Below are 18535 nucleotides of genomic sequence, written 5' to 3' on the forward strand. Positions count from 1 at the left end.
ATCGCGTCCAACGCTTCATCGCGCAAGTTGAAAAATTTCAACTTTTGACGCGATATCGTGTGATGCTTTGATGCGATAGCCAATCAGTGTTGATACTCTCCCTACGTCACCTCTGTCAAGAACTGCCAAAAGAAATCGAAAAATGGAGGACAATATTATTGTTGCCGTGTGCAGGCTACCGGGCTGGCAGGCTGCTGTGTGCCGGCTACCGGACTGCCGTGTGCGGGTAAATTTTGCAAATATGTGTCTGTTGCTAATGCAGCTATTGGATGTAATTTACTATTAACCATGCTAGCGGTAACGTTAACCCGGCATATCTGTCTCGCTACGTGTGTGCGTCTTGTCAGTGGATATGTGTCGCCACAGATGGAAAAGTCTGCGGGACACCTACATCAGGGAGAGGAAAGAGGGAGAGAGGAGGGCGGGTTCGCATCAACACGTCAGATAAATGATTCCATGGTCACGCGACGCGTTTCGGGCGTTACGAGCAATTAAATCGCGTTCATCGCGTCCGGTGTGAACACACCTTTAATTTTTTGGAAACATTATGTTATGCTATGTTGCTGTAACCAAATGTTTTGTTATGCCTAAAACTAACCTTTCCCAAGCCTTAAGCAAGTGGTTTTGGTGGGTAAAGGTAAGATATCATATTCAAGATATGTTGATTAAAACTGTATTTGCGATTTGTCAGAAATAAACATAATCTGTGAAAAAAACACATTTTCCTCCAAACATTATTGAGAATGCAGTATGACTGTATGGTAACATAATTTTTAGGAGACAGATTTGCAAACCACTTAGACTTTAGACCCAACTCAACTGATAACATGAATCAGCACCTAATCTGATGGTTGAGTCTACATGGCTCTCATCCATCAGACTGACTCACTCGTTCCATGTCAGTTGAGTCTAAAGGGTCCAAATTTGCAAATTTGCATACTGCACCTTTAAGCAGCTGCCAGTTCTGTGATGAAGTGTGATGTCCCTCTGGGATTGACTGGCATTGGGTGTTTTTTTTGTTTGTTTGTTTTATATAATTCTCTGTGCAGATGTAAATAGGATTCTTTATTCTTGATGTTCTTGATTTATGTTTTCAAATTTGTGCAAGTTCTATTCTAGAACTATGACTGTTGCACTGTGGGCGAGATTTGACATGGGCCTGTGAACTGTCTGACAAGTGCAAAAGAATGATTCACATGTGTGCTTCACCTTGTCTAAAGGTATGTATGATGCCAAACAGCCGCAGTCCTGTCAACTGGCCTGAAGAGGGTCAAGACACCAACATGTTGACAGTTACTTAGCAATATTCATGTGGAGCTAAATCTGTCTTTACAGTGAGCTCGAGTACATTTTACCACGACCAGCACCTTGTGTGACCTGGTGAGTGTTTGCTTCAACACGGCTGATTATTCCACAGCCCCTGACTGTCAAGACACTGTCTGACAAAGGTGTTTGACAAACACAGCAAACACAGCTTGTCTTTATGTTAAATGTCCACACCCTCAGTTAGCTAGAGCATTTATGCTCAATGGGCCTTTTATTCCCTCAATGTAATTTTTGTTATTCATCATTTCAAACATTATTTACTAAAAACATATAATCTCATGATGCTAAATAACAAAGGTATGGAAAAGTTTCTTTTTATAGAAAAGAGACAACATCATATTAAGGGAACATTTTCAGTTGGAAACAATTACTGTACGTTGAGGGAACATTGTATTTTATTTTTTTCAATTTGAACAAAATGACATTGCCAGAATATAGGCCCTGGGAACATTGGATAGACCCCCAATTAGTTGCAATTAGCTCAAACTGTAAATGAGTTATGAGTATCAGCAGTGAGACATTTTTTTGCCCTTGTAAAAATGGGACCACAGCTTTTCCCTCTCTAGATTAAACATTTACTTACTAAAAACCCTCTGTTGGCTGGGTTTCAAATCCAATCAGGCCAAAGATTCCCCATGCAGTTTGTATTACCGCAGCTAGCCATTAATGGGCCGTGGGGCCCAGGCTTAGCCATCTAACCAATGGAGCAGAATGGCTAATTGTTGCTATTACCGAGGCATTAGGGAGAAACAAGGAGGGGAGAGGGAGGGAGCCTTGGTCTTGATGAGGCCGGGAATCTTTGTGGGTTTGTTAACACTCCAGTGAGCCACCGGATACGTTTGGGTTTAAGACCATTCAACCACAGGTAATGGGAATCGAACTGATTAAACGACCAGAGAGATGTGGAAGTCAGTTGGGTGGACACGAATGAGTCTGGGATCATATGATTGTGTTTGTTTGTGTGCAGCAATCTGCTCATTTCACCAATGGTGCCTCAGTCTGGCATCAGTCATCAAGGCTTTGGTATGCACCTACAACAACATGAAAAAAAAAAAAAAAAAAGACATGAGCACTGCACATGTAACACACACACAGGCGTACACACTCAGGTAGAAAGAGGCAATCATCTGCAGCCTTTGAAAACATAACAGAACCATCTGAGCCCCCAGCGTCCAGAGCACAAAATCAATAAGCTATTCGTTGAACATGAGCCACAGATAACATGCAATCGGAAACAGCTCTCCATCTGTGCAGCCGACAAATCAACTCTTGAGTGCAGGCTCACACGCAGAGATAGGGCAAGTTATAGGCTTGCATCCCCAGACAGACGGCTGGAGACCCCTTTAATGTTTTTAACATTAAATAATGTTGCATTCATTCACCCAGAGAAGATCAAGTATTTCTTTTTCTACAGTTCACTTTCATACATGCATTTTTCTCTTGCAACATGTGTGGAGGGGGGTCGTATCTGCTGCCTGTGAACACTATATTCAAGTTTTCTTTTTCCAAGTATGGCAAAGTCATTTATTTACATTTCGAGTGGTCATGTTGGCATATTGGTTAAGGTTAGGGTTAGGCAAAGGTTTGTTAACATTAAGGAAAGGCTGTAGAGAATGGATGTAAGCCAATTAGTTTATAACTTTGCCATCCTAGGAAAAAAAAAATGCAACGTTACACTCTGGAAATTCAGCCTTTGCTTAAAGGAGTACTGCAGTGCTTTTGAGCAGGGCTGCTAAGTGATCATACTGCTTGGCAACACCTAGTGTGTGTGTGTGTGTGTGGTGTGTACACATGTATGTGTTTATTCTGACTGCACTGCGTTCATGTTGACGTGAGGCGACGTGCCATGGAGGTTAAAATCGTGATTACTGTTGTGTGAGATGCCTGGCAATGTGTGTGTGTGTGTGTGTGTGTGTGTGTGTGTATCTTTGATGTGCTGTAAACTGCTCCAGGCAAATGGCTAATTTACATTTCTGAACAGGTTAATAAAGTCACTGTAATCTAACTCTGTTATGCACTGCTTTCCTTTCACCACAGGACTCCCAGACAGCAAAACAGAATTCCCAGGCAACTCCAAAACACTGAAAATAGCATCTGTATGTCAAACGCATACAAAAAGAGAATAAACATTTGACCAAGTAGACTAAAATGTCCAAAGGAGAATTACGGGGGAACTGAATGTTGATAGGGATGGTCATTTTGAAATTAAATGGGCCAGCTGAGGGAGTCTTATGAGCCACTTAGCGCTGAGTAGCTTGAGAGAAAGAGAGAGAGGGAGAGGCAGAGAGAATGAGAAGCTGATTGCTAATCAAGCGAGCGAGAGCAGGGGAGTAATTGGACAAAGTTGAACTGCAATGTCACCAATTAGCATTTTTAGACTGAGGAGAGCAGAGACATAAACGCAGTTTAATTATGACCATTTTCCTTTTTTTTTCCCCCTCCTACTTTTCTTCCCTACATTCATAGCTGAGAAAGACTATAAGCAGGGTGGATGGGTGGAGGGAGAGCGAGTGAGGTGAAGGAGGGAGGGTAGGGTGTCTAAAACTTTATGGAATCTTTTCAAAGGGAGTTTTTGAAGCTAATCAGGGAGCCAGAGTAGGTGGACTCTTTAAGACTCTGCAGTTGGGCTTCATTTTTTTTTTTTTTTTTTTTAATAAGAAGTCAATATTTAGCGAAACGCATCCAACCTTGGCCAGAATTATTCTTTGTGTCCTTACAACATTTTATTTAAACTGTGTTTTCTTTTTTTTTTTTTTTTTTTTTTTTTTTTTTTTTTTTTTTTTTGCTTGTGGCTGGTTTTAATTGCAGCTATTGGATGATTTTGCTGAAATATCTGGTAATTTATGTTCAGATTTAGAGCATAGACAGGCAGAGAGACACATGCGCTGTACAAATAGGAACGTCTGCTATTAATTGGCGCCCCGCTGTGCACAACCAATGTTTTATTTGTGAGGGGAAGTAAAACGCTGTTTAACCTGTCTTCTCACCTTGACCTCCATCTAGCCTTCATGACTGAAGTCGATTTAATAAAGAAAAATGAAACTGAAAGTTACAGCCAACTAGCACAACTTATGCTATGGGTTTAAACTAGTTCTGGACTCAAATATGTGACTATTTGGATATTTGTTTATTGGAGAGGTATTTGGTTTTCAATTATGGGATTTGGATATTAATAAGAGTTTGGAAACCCTTCAGTTTTTTTTTTTTTTTACTGAGGTGAAATGTCACAGTTATGTATTCTCATGTTACTGCTCTGTGTGCGGTCAACTTCCTTGTCAGCAGTGGGTAAACTTGCCCCAAAAAAACAGAAAAAACACATCAGGAGAGCCCTAGTGGAGCCCTAGTGGAAACAAACAAACAAAAAAAAATTATCAGGAATAAAGACCACATTTAATTTTAGCAAAGATTATGCTGGATTATTTAAGACAGAATGAGCTTTTTCTATTCTTCTGTTGTACTCTGAGGGTTATCCCTAACCCTAACCCTAACCGATCTTAAAAATTGAACATGTACATCTGTAAAACAGGCAGCATGAGGGAAACTTTGAATGAAGCTGATCACTGCAGGCAATCCAGAGATATAACTGCTTCAGTGTGGGTATACACATTTAAGTGCTGGCAGGTATTTGGGCTTTATGAAGCAATTACAGCTTTTACTGGGAATCACCCGCTCAGCCCGTTTGATAGGAAGAACAAGGCACCTTAATGTTAAGCTCACTTAGGGTGGATGGGTAGGTAGATGGATAGAAAGGGAGAGAGGGAGGGTTTGGGGCGGGCGGGGTGGCATGACCGCGATGCCCTCTTCTGTCCAACCAACACACTCTCTCACCTTTGCTACCAATCTGTTGTTTCAATCCTTTTTTCCTCTTTCTCTATTTTCTGCATATCTCTCCTCTTCTCCTCCCATCCTAGTGCCAGGCCGGATCTCATCAGTGTGCCTTCTGCCTGCGGGCTAGCCCTCACACACACACACACACATACACACACACACACACACCAATCCAAAGACCTCTCACACAATGGGCGTCATGACTCAGGCTGTATGGCACTTTGTCTCACAACCGTACTAACACAATACACAATGCACACACTAACTCTCCAATACCACGCACACACACACACACGCACACACACATACGTGTATGCATGTACTTGGATGCACAAATATTAAGAAAGTAGTATGCATTGTTACGTTATGTTACGTCATGACACCGGTAAAAAGGAAAAAAAAAAAAAAGTCCTCTAGTTGCAGCATGTAACCTTTTCTCAAGTTATCGCTGAGAGTCTGGCATAATGTAGAGGAGGGCGAGCCACAAACAGACCAGTGACTAACACTCACACACACACACAAGCACAACAACAAGCTCTCCCGGCAAAACCCAATGCTGTCCCGTACTGATGACATCATTCCTGTATGCTGGCCTAAAGGTCGCGGATGTCCGCAAGCCGGCCCTGGGCACAAAACACGCCGCACTTACTCACATGTCTGCAGAGTGACAAACACACATGCATGAACCCACAGAGAGGTGGGCGCATGCATATACAAGCCACCCGCATGCATAGCAGCATACACAACTCATTAGTCATTTCCTACATGTAGATGAATACATGCATGTGCACAAACACCCACCCACACAGGCACACACACACACACACACACACACACACACACACATACATTTGCAGATGCACACTTGTCCGGTGTCTTAGCTGAGTGGCAGGATTTTGCCTGGAGATAGCAGACTCCATTCCAGGCTTCTTCCCCAAACACTCTCTCATTAGATCCACTGTCTCACTGCATGATTTTGTGGGCACTGCGAGACAAACATCTCTCACCCAGTTTAATGTCTTCTGGAAAAAAAAAAAAAAAAAAAAAAAAAAAAAAAAAAAAACCTGGGCTTTGTCGGACTGAATGTTTTTAATGGACGGGGCTCAATGTGGGTGGAAATGGAGACAAGAATAATCATCACAATTTTAATGATTTTTACCTAAAGCATTATTAATCTTATTTTTTTTGTACCGCCTTAATTAATCAAGCTGCAACACATTTCACAACAACGCTTTACTTTACACTTTGAGAACTGCACACAGTCACAACAGGGAGCAAAACACACAACAAACACCTCTCAGTGCATCCTCTCAGAGTTGGCCACAATGCAGCTCAATTGGTGGTTAAGCACCTTTCTCACTTCTCCGCAATCATTGTTGGGGAAAGGGTTAGCATTTCTTATTCACCGTTTCAACCAGCATCTTCCACAACAACCCAGGATTCAAACTTTCTGGTCACAAGCCTGTGTCTTCAAATGTCTAGGTTATTAAGTCTTTACAGTACGCTGCGCGGCTTTTCATGTTTAACAGAGGAGGTGAAGTGAGAGGTCAGGAGAAATATGGTTAATTAGGGAGAGACAAGTTTGTATATCAATACTAAACATGATGAAGAGATGCACGCAGACAGTAAACTGTGAACCATTAATTCACATCATTTGAGTGTACTATCTCTTTAATTAGAAAATTGCTCTTTTTTCTCAGCTGCCACATCCTTTTTTAGTGAGTATAAACACTTCTAAGCACATTTTTTGGACTGATAAAAAATACTACATTTCAAAGACTGATATTGTACTTGTGACTCCACTACGAAGGTTGTCATTCCGCATTATTTTTAAGCATAGCTTTGAAGTCAGCTGCTGTTTTTTCTTTGTTTAGTAATAAATTATCTTGTGTTCCTCACGAGAAAAACCACAACACTCACTCTCAACTGGGTTTGATTTAAAAGCAGAAATACCTAATCCAGCTCTTTCAAATGAGTAAAATGCATCCATTCTATGTTGTTAGTAAAGCTCAGATGGCTAACTTGGCAGCGGTGAGTCATTTGTGAAGCGTAGTGATTTCTGCAAGCAAGTCAGCGCATTCATTAGGTGGTAGAGTTACAAGCATCTGTAAATGCATTGGTAAAAAACAATAAAGCAAAAGATTGAAAGTACTTCTGAATAAGTATTTTTAAAAGCAAGTACTCCAATACTGGAACTCAAGTAAAAATCTGACTGAGCCACTTTCACTTGTAGTGAAAGAATATTTGACCAGGAGAATCTATATTTTGACTCAAGTGGCGCGGTTGTGTATCTTGTCCGCCACTGCATTTTAACTATAAAAGACTTTGGTATCTGATCTTCTCATGGTGGTAGGTCAGCTAATAAAAAAGTGTCTGACATCACAAGCTTTTTTTCTGAAAAGTTGAACTTGCTTCAAGTGAAAAAAAAAAAAGTATTTATAGCAGCTGTTTTCTGACTGTTTAAGGGCCACCTCCCACAGGATTCAATGTAAATATAGACAGTGGTGGCTGACTAAAAGATGTCACATGTGAACACGGCTTAATGGACTTGTGTACGGACACAAAGAGTGGCACAATCTGAAAGAGAGTGAGAAGCAGTGTAAGACAAAAAAAAGTTATTTTAAGTGAGGCCATGGGAATACACAAAGATATGACAGCAGAGGCACTAATTTTTCAGTGGCAACAGTCAGATGTGGTTTCTTTAGGTTGTTCTGTTCTCTAGAAGCTGAAATTAGAATTTTCTTTTTTTTTTTTTCATCCAGGGCAGTTGACAGAGCATGCTTGCTCTTCTTCAGCAACACCTTAACACACGTGGGAGCTGCCCTGCACAACTACAATTTTGAAGTGTTACTGCTGAGCAGCTGCAGAGGACTGCTAGAGCAGTTTGGGGAGTTGGGGGGGGGGTTAAGTGTCTCGCCTAAGGCGACCGCTGCCTAGCAAGATGAGCTGAGGTTGTGGCCCAGTTTTGCAAAGGGCCTTTGGGAATTGAATTGCTAAGCAAAGCCAAGTGAGGTGCAGGTGTGGACGCTCTGCCCGCAATACTGTAAATAAGGCAGACAGCCAAACCTACCTGAAGAAGGTCACAAAGAACTGCACCAGGTCCATGATGCTGTTGTGCTGAGAGAAGGCAATCTGTTGGTACAGAGAGATACAGAGAAGAAGAAAGTAAGAAAGCAAGTGTGGTTCAATTAAAAAACAAAACAAAACAAAAAAAAACACCTATAGTAACGATAACTAGAAAACAAAGGGGATGCTGCTGACATATATTTGGCTTGAAATAGAACAATGCATCACACATGCATACGTACAACTTGTGCACACACACACCTACACATAATGATTAAAATCTTGCTTGGGGACTCTTGGTGTTGTTTGAAAGACTCAAAAGACAAACTGCACATTTCACTGACACTTCATTCGTAACAGTGAGCCAAGGAAGACATTGACTAAGTGGCACACTGGACCCCAAAGCCAGGGGGCAGGAGTGACTTTTGTCATGAAGCGACCAAAACACTGAGACTATACGTTATACTAAATTCGTAAAGCCGTTACATAACCTTGCTTTCACAAACATGTGTTACAGAGCATCATCTGAAACTGATGCAATGCTGTGGATGAATATCTTTCTTACCTAAGGCCAATGTTCAGACCTCTTACATAAGGCGAACGATTTTATTTTTGCCAAAAACATTTTCACACAATCCCTCTCTCCCTTCCTGAGAACACACACACGCACACACACACACACACACACACACACACACACACACACACACACACACACACACACAAATGCAGCCATCACATGTTTTTCTTTTGGTTATTACAATATCAGGCAATGAGAAAGGTTTATGGCCTTTTGTGCTTTCCAATATTCCATACCACTTTGTTCAATTGAAGTAGAAACAAGCCTGTTGAAAGCTACAGCACCACTAAATCTCAAGAATCCACTGACTGTACAATCCATCGTGATGTTTTCATGTGTTTGGATGGCAACACAACGTGTGGTCCTGATTTGATAGATGTTGAATTGGATGTCCAATGGGATTATTTCAGATGGAATGGAGATCAGCCAGTAGAAGAGGTGCAGCATTAAGGGCATCACTGAAATGACTGTGCTCGGAAAGTGCTTGCTATGTTGCCCATATACCTTCATAAAATGTATATATTGCACCATCAAAATAAAAAACGAAGAAGCGTTACACATATTTCCACTTGTTTCATCAGCATACACACCCACGCGCACATGCAGACACACAAACACATCCATGCACACCAATCCCTATCATTTAAAAAGAAAAAAAAAGTTCCTCCCCTCTTATCTTATCCCTCAAACATTAACTTAGCAATCTGTCCTCATCAGTAACTGTATGTTTATGTGTGCGCCTGCTTTTTATGTGTCATGCAGTGTGCAACACACACCCTGCTGCTTTAGAACAAAGCTTTGGCCTTCAGCTATAAAAACTCCTGAAAAGCCATTGTTGTCCATGTTTAAACTCCCTCATGTTAAAGAGGATTATTTATTACAGCCATAATTGATTTTCCATTCGCTTCTCTCCCCTGTAGGCCCAAAACCGAGCACAGTCTTCTGTCAGAAGGCAGGCAGCCTCACGGTGCCTTGTTTCTAGAGTGTAGATGAAGATATGCACGCTGATATAGATAGACACTCCAGTCACTTCTTGGATAAAGTTAACCCTGATGACAATGCAGCTACATTCAGTTTATGCCTGTTTGCTTACTGATGCCAGATAGATTTTAACCGGTTGTCTTTACATGTTAGCAGGTGGAAAAACAATTATAGAGAAACAAGCTATATCCGAAAGTGCAAAACTATGACAATGAAGCTCTCTCTGGAGAACTTTACGTTTCACCCGGGAACAGTTTTAGCATTAGGAAGACCATAGGCTGACATAATGACATTGTGACATTGAGACATGTTTAAATGTGAACATTTAAATGTGAAAAAAAAGATTTTGAAATGCAAAATCGTCTTGCAGTGAAGATTGTGCTTCTGTGTTTCCATGGAACATGAAGATTTACACCCGCTGATCAGAAAATGTATAACTCTGGCATGTTTTAAATTTGGTATCAGTGTTTTTGGACTGTCCAATGTTCATATTCAGCTTAGTATCAATGTTGCATCAACTTATTGGCCTACCTCCGAGTAAGCTGTACAGGGTGATATGAGGTTAAGTACCTATACTGCAAAACTCTACTTATACAAAGTTGAATATTAACACTGGGCAAAAATGTGACCAAGTTTTGTAGTAGAATCATGCCAACAAGAGAAATCTTGCCCATGTTGACTGGGTTAACGAAACAAGAAGAGAGGAGGGATGAGTGCGTGAGTAAAAGTGAATTCCAAGAGGGATTAATTACACTGAGCTATTTTTATAGTACATACGGTGCATGATATTTAACTAATCTGATCCAAGCTGGTGATTTCCTATTGTTTTATATGATATAATATTGAAACATATGAGAGTAAATGTGAGATAAGCATGCGCATAAAAGCTTCCAAGGCTTCCATGCAGTAATTTCATGATGAAAACTATGAAACGTCTTTATCATGTTGTCTTGCTCAGGCACTTTTAGAAACATGACTATAATACAAACAATCAAAAAATGATGGCAATGGCTATATTTTTCACCTGTACAGTATATATTTTGGAAATAAAAACACAAATACTGAATACTGAATAGGTTGTGCTGTTTTATTCCGAAGATAAAGTTTTATTGCATGATGTTTTACTTCCTTTGTGCATTAAGTTATTAAAATGCTGTGGATGCAGACCTCAGCTGTAATGTTGTGCAGTCTATTGGTGTTTTTGCTTGGCTGGCAAAGGGGTTTCAAAAGTCAGTAGTTCACTAAGCAGTCTTGAATATTTTGAATGCCTCAAAATTACCCCACCATGACTGCCAAATATAAACCTTCGATTTAAAATTGTAGGTGTTTTTGTAAGAGGCGATACTGGCCTTGTATTATATTTTCATTAAAAAGGGCTTGAGAGGTCTTCAATTTACCTTTATCACTCATGCCAAAAAACTTAAAATGGTCTATGTGTTGTCACCATTATACAGATTAGCATATGATATTGATGACACTGTTTTAGGAGGGAAAATCGCTCATTGCAGCATCACAGCAAACAGAGACTGTAAGATGTACCAATGATGGTCATCACAATACATTTGACAATGACAAATATTTCAAGAATATCCAACATGGGACACCTTTAAATGGATTGAATAGCCAGAAAGTCTGCTTCTTTGTCTTTGTCTGATTCCTCTGAGACTACTTGGGAGAGGAAGAGAGAAAGAAAAGGGGCAGAGAGGGCTTAAGTGGTTTACCGGCATTTGGGCAGCAGGTAAAATGGCCTGACAGTGAAAAATGTGGAGAAAAGCTGATTTTGTTCCAGGGGGACGCAGCATTAAATAGGAGCGTAAGGGAGAAAAGAGACTGGCTTTGCATTCAAGTTTCCAGTGCAATAATTTACACCATTCTTCACCAGCTGGCAATATAAAGACTTATTATGAATGCACACACATGCAGTCACATAGATCACACCAAACATACATGTAAGCAGCCACACAGAAGCACACGGACACATGCAGGCACACTTACATACATATGAACACCTGCACCCAAGAAATACTGCATCCAATAACAAATATCTCTTAATAATAAATAATAAGACTTTGTGAGTACAATATACAGTATATAAGCACACACACACACACAGACACACACTTTGCAGTCCCAGTCCAAGTCTAGCTCGCACAGCCATCATTTCAATTTACAACAACTGCAGTCATTAAATGCAACGACAATCAATAAGCTGTTTAGACCCCGCCCATTTTCTGACCTGCACCACTGCAGAGCCACCAAGGCACAAACTTGACACTACTAAAAACACACACACACACACACACATGCATGAGACATGCTCGATGTGCACAAGTAGAGGCACACGCCGGGGCACCAACAGAGGCATATGCACCCGCCCACACACACATACATGTACACAGGACACTCTTTAAACATGCATGAAGAGGAAAAAAATCATAACAGTGGACCATGGTTTGTCGTCAACAATTACACTGAACATCCAGCTTTTTTGTAAGATCCACCTACACATTTTCCAACAAACTGTTTGCAGTCTCCACAGGTAACACACGCTCATCGTCAGTACATTACATGTGGGGTCCTGCACTAATCCATTTTGGTGCTCCATCTTACTTTCCATTTACATGCTTCTGCTTGCACATATTATCTGCCCACATAACATACATTTTCCCTGTTACAGCGATGACACGCTGTTATATCTGCCCATAAAACCTTCTGGTACTAATAATCTAGCCTCTTTCATTAATTGGATTGCACATAGTAAGTGTTGTATGCCATATTACTGGCTACAACGTGATGAGATGAAGTGATAATTATTCACATTATTGCACACAATTATTCACAATCAGCCACCCAACATCACTTACTTTATTCTGCACATGCTTTGTACTCTGTCCACCACGTACAAGCCATTAAAGGAAAACAAATTGGAAATTAATTCTTAAATTAAATCCAAAATTGATGATATGTTGATATAAATAAAGTTACTCATGCAGTTATGTGTAGCCAAAGCTCTTCTTGTTTAGATTATTGCATCAAGGTCATCAGGGCTCCTTGTCAAAACGGTTTGCTCATCTATACATCACCGTGCTGGGTGGTCGGAAGGTGGGTCGGTCAGAGAGTGGTTAGGGGAGCAATGTGAGAATTATATCCCAAAATCTATTTGGGTTGAAATGAAATTTGGTGACAACATTCATGTTGCCTTGAGGATCTGCATTACTTTTACTTTTTGATTTTATATTTGGTGTCTCAGTTTAGACTCCTGTTACTTTGTAGCTACTTCACTATGTATTATTCACTTCACTATTGTGATACTGGAAAAATCAGCGATGGATCTCATGAGCCATTTACTATGCCATTAGCCCATTCAGATCCCCCATCCATTCCAACGGATAGAATCTACACTATATTACCAAAAGTATTCGCTCACCTGCCTTTACTCATACTATGAACTGAAGTGCCATCCCATTCCTAACCCATAGAGTTCAATATGATGTCGGTCCACCGTTTGCAGCTATTACAGCTTCAACTCTTCTGGGAAGACTGTCCACAAGGTTGAGGAGAGTGTTTATAGGAATTTTTGACCATTCTTCCAAAAGCGCATTGGTGAGGTCACACACTGATGTTGGTCGAGAAGGCCTGGCTCTCAGTCTCCGCTCTAATTCATCCCAAAGGTGTTCTATCGGGTTCAGGTCAGGACTCTGTGCAGGCCAGTCAAGTTCATCCACACCAGACTCTGTCATCCATGTCTTTATGGACCTTGCTTTGTGCACTGGTGCACAGTCATGTTGGAAGAGGAAGGGGCCCGCTCCAAACTGTTCCCACAAGGTTGGGAGCATGGAATTGTCCAAAATGTTTTGGTATCCTGAAGCATTCAAAGTTCCTTTCACTGGAACTAAGGGGCCAAGCCCAGCTCCTGAAAAACAACCCCACACCATAATTCCTCCTCCACCAAATTTCACAGTCGGCACAATGCAGTCTGAAATGTACCGTTCTCCTGGCAACCTCCAAACCCAGACTCGTCCATCAGATTGCCAGATGGAAAAGCGTGATTCATCACTCCAGAGAACGCGTCTCCACTGCTCTAGAGGCCAGTGGCGGCGCGCTTTACACCATTGCATCCGACGCTTTGCATTGCACTTGGTGATGTGTGGCTTGGCTGCAGCTGCTCGGCCATGGAAACCCATTCCATGAAGCTCTCTGCGTACTGTACTTGGGCTAATCTGAAGGTCACATGAAGTTTGTAGCTCTGTAGCAATTGACTGTGCAGAAAGTCGGCGACCTCTTTGCACTATGCGCTTCAGCATCCGCTGACCCCTCTCCGTCACTTTACGTGGCCTACCACTTCGTGGCTGAGTTGCTGTTGTTCCCAAACGCTTCCATTTTGTTATAATAGAGCTGACAGTTGACTGTGGAATATTTAGGAGCGAGGAAATTTCACGACTGGATTTGTTGCACAGGTGGCATCCTATGACAGTTCCACGCTGGAATTCACTGAGCTCCTGAGAGCGGCCCATTCTTTCACAAATGTCTTGTTTCACAGTCTGCATGCCTGAGTGCTTGATTTTATACACCTGTGGCCAGGCCAAGTGATTAGGACACCTGATTCTGATCATTTGAATGGGTGAGCGAATACTTTTGGTAATATAGTGTATGTCTAGATCCATGATTACTATCAGCTGACTCCCTCCAAATACACATTGGATACCGATAAACCAATCACAGTGTTCCACATCAAATAAATCATAAAGCGGACTGCAGTAGAGCCACACCCCTTTTTTCAGCAAGCATGGCAAGCCATGAGGCAAGGAGGAAGCAAAAGGCACATTTTAATCTATTAATCATATTGTTTAAGTGCATAGTTTGTGTTGTTAAAATATTATATGAAAGATGTTTAGCTTTTACTTAGGGTTTATTCAGCCGACCAATGGGGAAATGAATACTGAAGCACAGTTTTGATTTATTCTGACCGTTGTGATTTACTTTTCTAATGATACAGTCAGCTTATAATGCATCATATTGATTAAATACACAGAATATTCAACTCAGGAGGCTTTGAACATACTGTTTTCTGGAGATACTTCAGAAATTATATGTATATAAAATCTAAAATTGATTTGATTTATTGAGAGCATTTAGAGTAGAAATTCACCATTACCATTCCCTATTTTTTTTTTTTTTTTTTTCGTTTTTGGAGCATAATTGAACCGAGCTGTCCTTTACAATGGTACACCCAGCAGGGCAAATTGTTCCCCAGGTCAATGCTTTGTAGAGATGTCTGACTCACTGCAACACCTTAATCATAAATACAGCACATGTTCAGTGTGGCGGGAGGGACTGTTCCTTCACAATGCAGTGTGGAGACCATAACTGCCGAGCTCTGAGGCAACTGCAGAAAGAATGACACAGTTGGATCGACTACAAAAGGCAGCTGGTAGACATATAGACAGAAAAGGTCCAGCAGAAAATACTACAATGGAGAACTCAGAGACACATATAAATGAAATAGCCTGCACAGTAAGGCATAGACAAGCGTGCACATACACACAGATGCCATTAACTGTATTCAGTCTGTGCTGTTTATAGCTGAATGAGATCAGTGGTTGACAGACTGTTCAGCGGGACACTGTTTTCAGAGAGCAGGCCTTTTCAACTAGCAGCCTGCGAGCCGGATATGAACCTTTTGACTTTTTCAATGGCCCGCGAGAGGCTGCGAGTGAATCAGCAAATCGGCATCCATGACAGTAGGGCTGGTGTGACTTGTCGACAACTACGGAAATATGTTGATTTGCATAATGTGCGTCAGTGCCCCACAATGATGACTTTTTTTTTTTTTTTTTTTTTACTTTATTTATAAGAAAAAAATCAATAATGAATTGCGCATTTACTTCATTTATTCATCTGACATAATGAATTCTGGGAAGATAATATTTAATCTCCAAACCCCTCTAATGTATTCACTCAGCCCCTTTATGCTTAGCGCGTGTGGGCACAGCAGTGCTCAGATAAATGAATATAGCAAATGAGTTTAGATCCACCCTCAATGACCATGCCCTGTGAGGCAGCACTTAGCACTGGTTGTTATGATTGAGGAGTTAAAATGTGTCCTTGGTTTGATACGTAGATGTAACCTTTTGCATTTTTGTCTCAAGCTTTGTAGCTCCACAACTTATTTGTATGGCCTGGCTACTGCCTGTAATTGATTAAAATGATACCATTAAAGTAGAAGAAAAGAAATGCACATGGCTATTTTAATTTCATGTAGCAATAAATCTATTAACATTACACTGTGAGAGTAAGAGTAGCCATTCATTGACAGATTATTCTGTGTGGCCCACAAACCCCATGTGAATTTCCAATTTGGCCCAGTCGCTGCTGAAGTGTAATACCCCTGTTGTACAGCAGCAATTACCACAAGAGAAAGAGAGAGAAAGTGAAATACACAAAGAGGCAGAGAATGAAAGGCAGAGAGGAACAACAAAAAGGCAAAAATAGCAGATGAGGCCACAGAGAGAAGACAGAAAAGGTAAATGGAGGATGAAAGCCGACAAAAATGATGTAAGGACGGACTCCAAGGACCAGAGTTCCACAGTGCAGTCATTACTGGAAGCCTACAGTGGCCCTCTAGGGACAAGCCTGGCAGCAGTGACAGAAGCGAGATGCAGTTAATTCCCCAGCTCTATCCAAGGCCTGCTTGTTAAAACCTGGAATGAAGAGCTGTGTTTGACTAATCAATAAGGGACAAAAGACAAAAGAAAAACAATGAGGGGAAACAGAGAGAGAAAGCGGGGGAGAGAGGGAAGATTAAAAAAATAGAGGGGGAGTAAAAGAGAGGAAGGGTGAGGTGGGTGAAAAATAAATCAAGAGAGAGAAGAGAGGGACACAAAGCAAGAGAAAGGAGATGCAAGATTAATAAAGGGGACTGGACGCAGGAGAAGAGGTTAGATAGACTGAGAGGGAAAGGAAGGGGTAGTGAGAGATGGGGTGATGGTTGGAAAAGATACAGCAACAGCCATTCATTCATTGCAGGGCTCTGGTGCCAGTCCCAGCAGCCACTGGGTGGAAAGCAAGGAGATATGCTGAACATCAGGTCCAACACAGATACAGATTCTCACACTCATACCTGCTGTATCACAATATATTGTCTTCAGTTCCCTTAAATGTGGGAGGAAATGGGAGCAAATCCACGCCAACACATAAACATACATGCAGAATCATACAAAGTGTCAGGAATTGAACTCAGATCTGCTGGCACACAGGACTAAATTATATAAGGAGATGGTTTTATACATCTACTTTGTCAGAAAACAGTGTAAACTTAAGGCCTTTTCCTGAAACTGTATTTTCCATTTTCCTTCCAGTTGATTTTTTTTGGTCAATGCTCATCATGTGGGCCTCACAGGAATCAACAGGACCCTGGTGGAGCAACTGCTGCACTATTTATTACTGATACACTATATTACCAAAAGTATTCGCTCACCTGCCTTTACTCATACTATGAACTGAAGTGCCATCCCATTCCTAACCCATAGAGTTCAATATGATGTCGGTCCACCGTTTGCAGCTATTACAGCTTCAACTCTTCTGGGAAGACTGTCCACAAGGTTGAGGAGAGTGTTTATAGGAATTTTTGACCATTCTTCCAAAAGCGCATTGGTGAGGTCACACACTGATGTTGGTCGAGAAGGCCTGGCTCTCAGTCTCCGCTCTAATTCATCCCAAAGGTGTTCTATCGGGTTCAGGTCAGGACTCTGTGCAGGCCAGTCAAGTTCATCCACACCAGACTCTGTCATCCATGTCTTTATGGACCTTGCTTTGTGCACTGGTGCACAGTCATGTTGGAAGAGGAAGGGGCCCGCTCCAAACTGTTCCCACAAGGTTGGGAGCATGGAATTGTCCAAAATGTTTTGGTATCCTGAAGCATTCAAAGTTCCTTTCACTGGAACTAAGGGGCCAAGCCCAGCTCCTGAAAAACAACCCCACACCATAATTCCTCCTCCACCAAATTTCACAGTCGGCACAATGCAGTCTGAAATGTACCGTTCTCCTGGCAACCTCCAAACCCAGACTCGTCCATCAGATTGCCAGATGGAAAAGCGTGATTCATCACTCCAGAGAACGCGTCTCCACTGCTCTAGAGGCCAGTGGCGGCGCGCTTTACACCATTGCATCCGACGCTTTGCATTGCACTTGGTGATGTGTGGCTTGGCTGCAGCTGCTCGGCCATGGAAACCCATTCCATGAAGCTCTCTGCGTACTGTACTTGGGCTAATCTGAAGGTCACATGAAGTTTGTAGCTCTGTAGCAATTGACTGTGCAGAAAGTCGGCGACCTCTTTGCACTATGCGCTTCAGCATCCGCTGACCCCTCTCCGTCACTTTACGTGGCCTACCACTTCGTGGCTGAGTTGCTGTTGTTCCCAAACGCTTCCATTTTGTTATAATAGAGCTGACAGTTGACTGTGGAATATTTAGGAGCGAGGAAATTTCACGACTGGATTTGTTGCACAGGTGGCATCCTATGACAGTTCCACGCTGGAATTCACTGAGCTCCTGAGAGCGGCCCATTCTTTCACAAATGTCTTGTTTCACAGTCTGCATGCCTGAGTGCTTGATTTTATACACCTGTGGCCAGGCCAAGTGATTAGGACACCTGATTCTGATCATTTGAATGGGTGAGCGAATACTTTTGGTAATATAGTGTAGGTTACACATTTTTACATCACTGAATTGACTGATTGTGGGAACTGGTAGCTGC

At 41.6% G+C, this 18535-nt stretch overlaps 1 protein-coding gene across 1 annotated transcript in view; it reads right to left on the minus strand.

Annotated features, from left to right (window-relative positions):
• atrnl1a (attractin-like 1a) overlaps positions 1 to 18535 on the minus strand; it is a 311529-nt gene that overhangs the window by 115664 nt on the left and 177330 nt on the right. The window contains 1 exon segment of the mRNA XM_030071000.1: positions 8225 to 8286. Coding sequence (XP_029926860.1) covers positions 8225 to 8286 — 62 coding nt within the window.

This window comes from Myripristis murdjan, chromosome 15, assembly GCF_902150065.1.
Source record: "Myripristis murdjan chromosome 15, fMyrMur1.1, whole genome shotgun sequence".
Taxonomy (NCBI): domain Eukaryota; kingdom Metazoa; phylum Chordata; class Actinopteri; order Holocentriformes; family Holocentridae; genus Myripristis; species Myripristis murdjan.